The following is a 4,434-nucleotide window of genomic DNA, read 5'->3' as shown; positions in this document are numbered from 1 at the left end:
AATTCTCTGAAAGTCTCACCATTACTCTGCCATTCCTTGTCCATACTCGATAGATTTTCCCTTCTTTTATCATCAGTTTAGCTTGTTTGAATATTTTATATTTAAAAGGCAATAAGTATTCGTTGACATAAATTAGAGTTTTCTGCACTGCTGGGTCAAATAAGCTGGAGTTTAACTTATTTCTGTTACTCTTAGCAATTATTAAAAATTTTGTTTTGATAGAGTTCTTCAAGAATTTTACAAATACTGGCGAGTGCACAGAGTTTCGGTATGTACGCCCTCTGTAGATACTATCTACCATATCTTCGTTAAAATTAAACTCAATTACTTCAGAAATTACTTTAATAATTGATATTAAATCTTCGTTAGTTGAAGAGGGAACATTATCAATTTTTATTATATTTTGGACTGAAAATGGCGAGTAATCCGCAATATAACTCTGTAAGTCGGCAATTTTTTGGTGTAAGTAACTATTTTCCTTTCTTACCTCAGTTATTTGTTTCTCAGTTTTTTTAATATCTCTGTCTAATTTAGTAGAGAGACTATTAACATCTTTCTTAATAGCGACGATATCTCCAGAAGAGGTGTAGTGGTCGACTTTAAGTGGAGAGATCTTGCTGTAATGTATTTATATCGTTATTAATTTTTTCCAATCGTGCCAGAATTACACTGAAGTGGTCACTACCCCCACTCTCAGTCTCTTGCTTGTCCCCACTAGGAGCACTCATATTTACTACCTTTCAACAGTAATTTGAAACTTTGAACTCTGTTTAATAAAGTTAAAGTGTAAAAGTGACCAATTTGAACGAAATATTCGCTATTTACTTAAAAAATAAAATGAATTTAATTGAAAAGAGATTTTCACTGTATCAAGCGAGATAAGACGATTAAGATGATATAAAATTTATAACACAAAACCAAGTTTGACATACACAAATTGTAATAAAATCAGAGAGCGTATTAAGCACGTCTGCACACTACAACGGTTACAATCCAACTCATAGTACCTATTATTAAGAATAGTTTTTTAATTTTAATACCAATAAACAACCAGTAGCGGGAAATCTCTATCAATACAGATTCAGACAAATTTTTATGAATTAGAATCATTATGCCTCCGCTGGCTAGACCTCTAGAATGCGTCTTAATTGCCTCGGATACATACATTTCATATTCATCAAATAAGTTTGGTAATTTGAAAGCTTTATCACTTATCCAGGTTTCAACAAAACACATGACATGACTATCTTTCAAACAATCTAACTCGGTATTATTTAAGTTATAAAAAGTGTTAAATCCATTGATATTTAAACATGAAATATTAAACTTATATGTGTTCTGATTTAATACAGACTTACAGACATAGTTATCAGCTGGTGAAAATTTATGTGGTGGTTCTTCCTGCAAAATGGGTTGAGTCAACGGTTGTCAGATATCTACTGATGAAGGGACTGGGGAACTCCTTTGACGAAACATGAAGCTTTTCAACTTAGTCCTGGTCCTTTTATCAATTTTCACCTTTTTCTTGGTTTGTTCAGAGTTAGTTTCGCTTTCAGTAGTTTCCACAGTTTCTGTGAAATTATCTAGCAAATCCTCAATTTCTTTTAAGGTAAGGAAGGAGCCTCTAAACTTAAATAAATTACGTCTGTAACCTATGTTGGGATAAAACAAATTGTAAACCCGCCTCCCTTCCACCCGGTGCTCTTTGGAGCGGTCATGACTTATTCTCATATTTTTCTCTTGCGGGGAGTGGGGATAGCTCTGTTTGACTGTTCACTTCGTGTGTAAAAAAAATTTGTTTTTTCAATTGTTTCTAGACAGTTTTAATTTCTGAAAAGTAGTAAGTTACGAATTCACTGTGTGAGAAGTGTTTGTGTGAAGTTTAAAAGTTTTCTGTCGAGCTGTTTTTAAAATATAACTGAAAATAGTAAAAAGTAATTTAATGAGAGAGTGTGCTGAACTGTACATGTTCAGGTAGGTTTGCATAACGTAAATATAAGTTGGAGATATACGTCATCTTAATCCGTGTCTTATCTCTTACGTATTAACCAGCTAGTGGAGGAGGCTCGTCCAGCAACGGTACCTGTTTATTGGACTTAAACCTTTCTTGCACTCCGTATATAAGACTACAAATACCCAATTAAACAATATTCATTGTTTTATAACTATTTCATTTTTAACTACTATGGATGAATTAAAACGGATGTTAACTGAACTAAGAAACGACTTGGTAAAAGAAATGGAACAGAATAGGAAGGTTGTTTCAGATGAAATTAATAAATTTTTAAAACAAACAACTGATAAGTTGGAAGTGTTTAATGCAAAAATTAATTTTGTCGAAAGGGAGTTCAGGCATAAGAATATTATTATTTATGGCATTGAAGATGAATTTAGATCTTATTGGGATTTGGAAAATTATATCATTGAATTCATTAACAGTAAACTGGAACTGAACCTATCTGCATCCGATTTTGATCACATAAGAAGATTAGGGAGGAAGGAAGAAGGAAGAAAATCACGCCCTATTCTTTTGAAGTTGACTACTTTGCGAAATAAGTTAATGATAGTGAAAAACTCCTTTAAATTGAGAGGGTGTAAGATTTTCATAAGTGAAGATTACAATAGAGAAGAAAAGGAGAGGAGAAAACTGTTTTACCCGCAGTTATTGGAAGCTCGGAAGCAAGGCAAGTATGCAGTATTAAGGCATGATAAACTGATAATTAGAGATTCTAGATCCGGTCATGATACTTTGGGTCCATTGAAGGCGGAAAAAAAGGGACTGCTTTCTGATTCCTTACCATCACTGTTGGGTGGCAGCGTAAAAAACAAGGGTGATAATGATAATATTTCTAAAAGAAATAAAGCTGGGAAATCTAAGAATAATGGCCAATAGCAATCAATTGAACTGTTTTCTATATTGGCATTTAATGTGCATGGCCTAAAGAACAAGTGTGATGACCCATCCTTCCGTTCATATCTTAGTTCATTTGAAATTGTCTTTATTTTTGAAACTCTTGTCGAAGAAAAGGATTTCCACAAGTTCCAAGTTTTGTTTCAAGATTACCATATTGTATGGATATCTGCGCAAAGAAGCAGCAACATTGGCAGAGCATCTGGAGGCTGTGTGTATGGATATAAAAAAGTATATAGTAGTGATTCAAGTAAGATTAAATTTGTTTCTCTAAATAATCGTAATGTGATAGAATTACTTTATAGTGATAAAATATTATATCTAGTTCCAATCACTAATGTCAGAAGAATTTCTTGTATCATCTGGTGTACCTCAAGGTTCTATTCTTGGCCCTTTTTTATTCAAAATTTTTATCAATGATATATCTACATGTCTCAATTCAGTAAACTTTCTGCTTTTTGGAAACGACTTAAAGATTTATACTGCCATTAACTCTGCGGATGACTTTCTCCTCCTCCAAAACTCTCTTCATAGACTCAGTGTTTGGTGTGATGAAAATGATATGAGCCTAAACATCTCTAAATGTAAGGTATTATCCTATCATCGTAGTCGGACGTGTACAAACTTCGATTATTCTCTTCATGCTTCAACTCTAAGTAGATCTAATGTAGTGAAGAACCTTGGTGGTACGTTCAGCGCTAACCTTTCATTCAACCTCCACAGGAACTCCATAGTCTCAAAGGCGAATAAAATGCTTGGCTTTATATCTAGATGAGTTGCACTGTCGCTCTGGTCGAGTAAACATCGTTCTCTTTTTGTTCATCTGTTTTTCAGTAAAAATCCTATCCTGCTCGGATTTGAACAGTGAAAATTGGTGTAAAGTTAGTGTGTTGAACTTGGATTGCGGGGTGGAAATTTGAGAAAATTTCATCGAGCAGTTTGTTATTTATTTTAAGTTGAAAATTAACATTTTATTAAATTTGATATAACTTTGGCGAGATTTATGTGAAGGCGAGGTCTGGGTGGGGATACGGCTTGTATCGGAGTTACCCCCTCCAGGTAATTACTGTTTATTAAAGGTAAATATTAAAAGTGAACTTATCCACAAAACACTATCTTGGTGCTATCCAGTTAATAATATTTGTTTTTCTTACACTTATTTAATCAGTGAAGATGGCTGATTTAGAAAAGATTTTTAGCGCAATCAGTTCATTAAAAATTAGTGTTGATGACAACATAAAAAAAACCGACGAAATTAAAAATATGTTGGTTGAAACAAATAAAAAGTTCGACTTAATGGAAAAGGAGATAACAACGATAAAAAAAGAGTGTACCGAACTAAAAAAGTTAAATAAGAGACAGAGTATAAAAGTAAAATTATTAGAAAAAGAAGCTCGAGCAAAAAATTTGGTGTTGTACGGTTTAAAGATCGAGTCCGATAATATGAAAGATATGTTATCAGAAATTGTACAAGTATTTAATACTAAATTAGAAGTCAGTTGTTTGGAATCTGATATTACTTA

General features: G+C 33.0%; 1 protein-coding gene across 1 annotated transcript; it reads left to right on the top strand.

Moving 5' to 3' along the window:
* Window positions 1-2,185: 2,185 nt before the first annotated feature.
* On the top strand, window positions 2,186-2,893 carry LOC141455171 (uncharacterized). Its single transcript, XM_074130033.1, has one exon. It carries the CDS (start codon window positions 2,186-2,188, stop codon window positions 2,891-2,893), a length of 708 nt encoding a protein of 235 aa, XP_073986134.1.
* The last annotated feature ends 1,541 nt before the right edge of the window (window positions 2,894-4,434 follow it).

The sequence above is a fragment of the Rhodnius prolixus genome, unplaced genomic scaffold (genome assembly GCF_049639745.1).
Source record: "Rhodnius prolixus isolate KJV_2025 unplaced genomic scaffold, Rpr scaffold_27, whole genome shotgun sequence".
Lineage (NCBI taxonomy): Eukaryota > Metazoa > Arthropoda > Insecta > Hemiptera > Reduviidae > Rhodnius > Rhodnius prolixus.
Note: the sequence above shows the minus strand (reverse complement) of the source record. Positions and strands in the feature narration are given on the sequence as shown.

Excerpts from the sequence above, each read along its gene's own strand:
- LOC141455171 (XM_074130033.1), top strand. The coding sequence starts at position 2,186 with ATGGATGAATTAAAACGGATGTTAACTGAACTAAGAAACGACTTGGTA.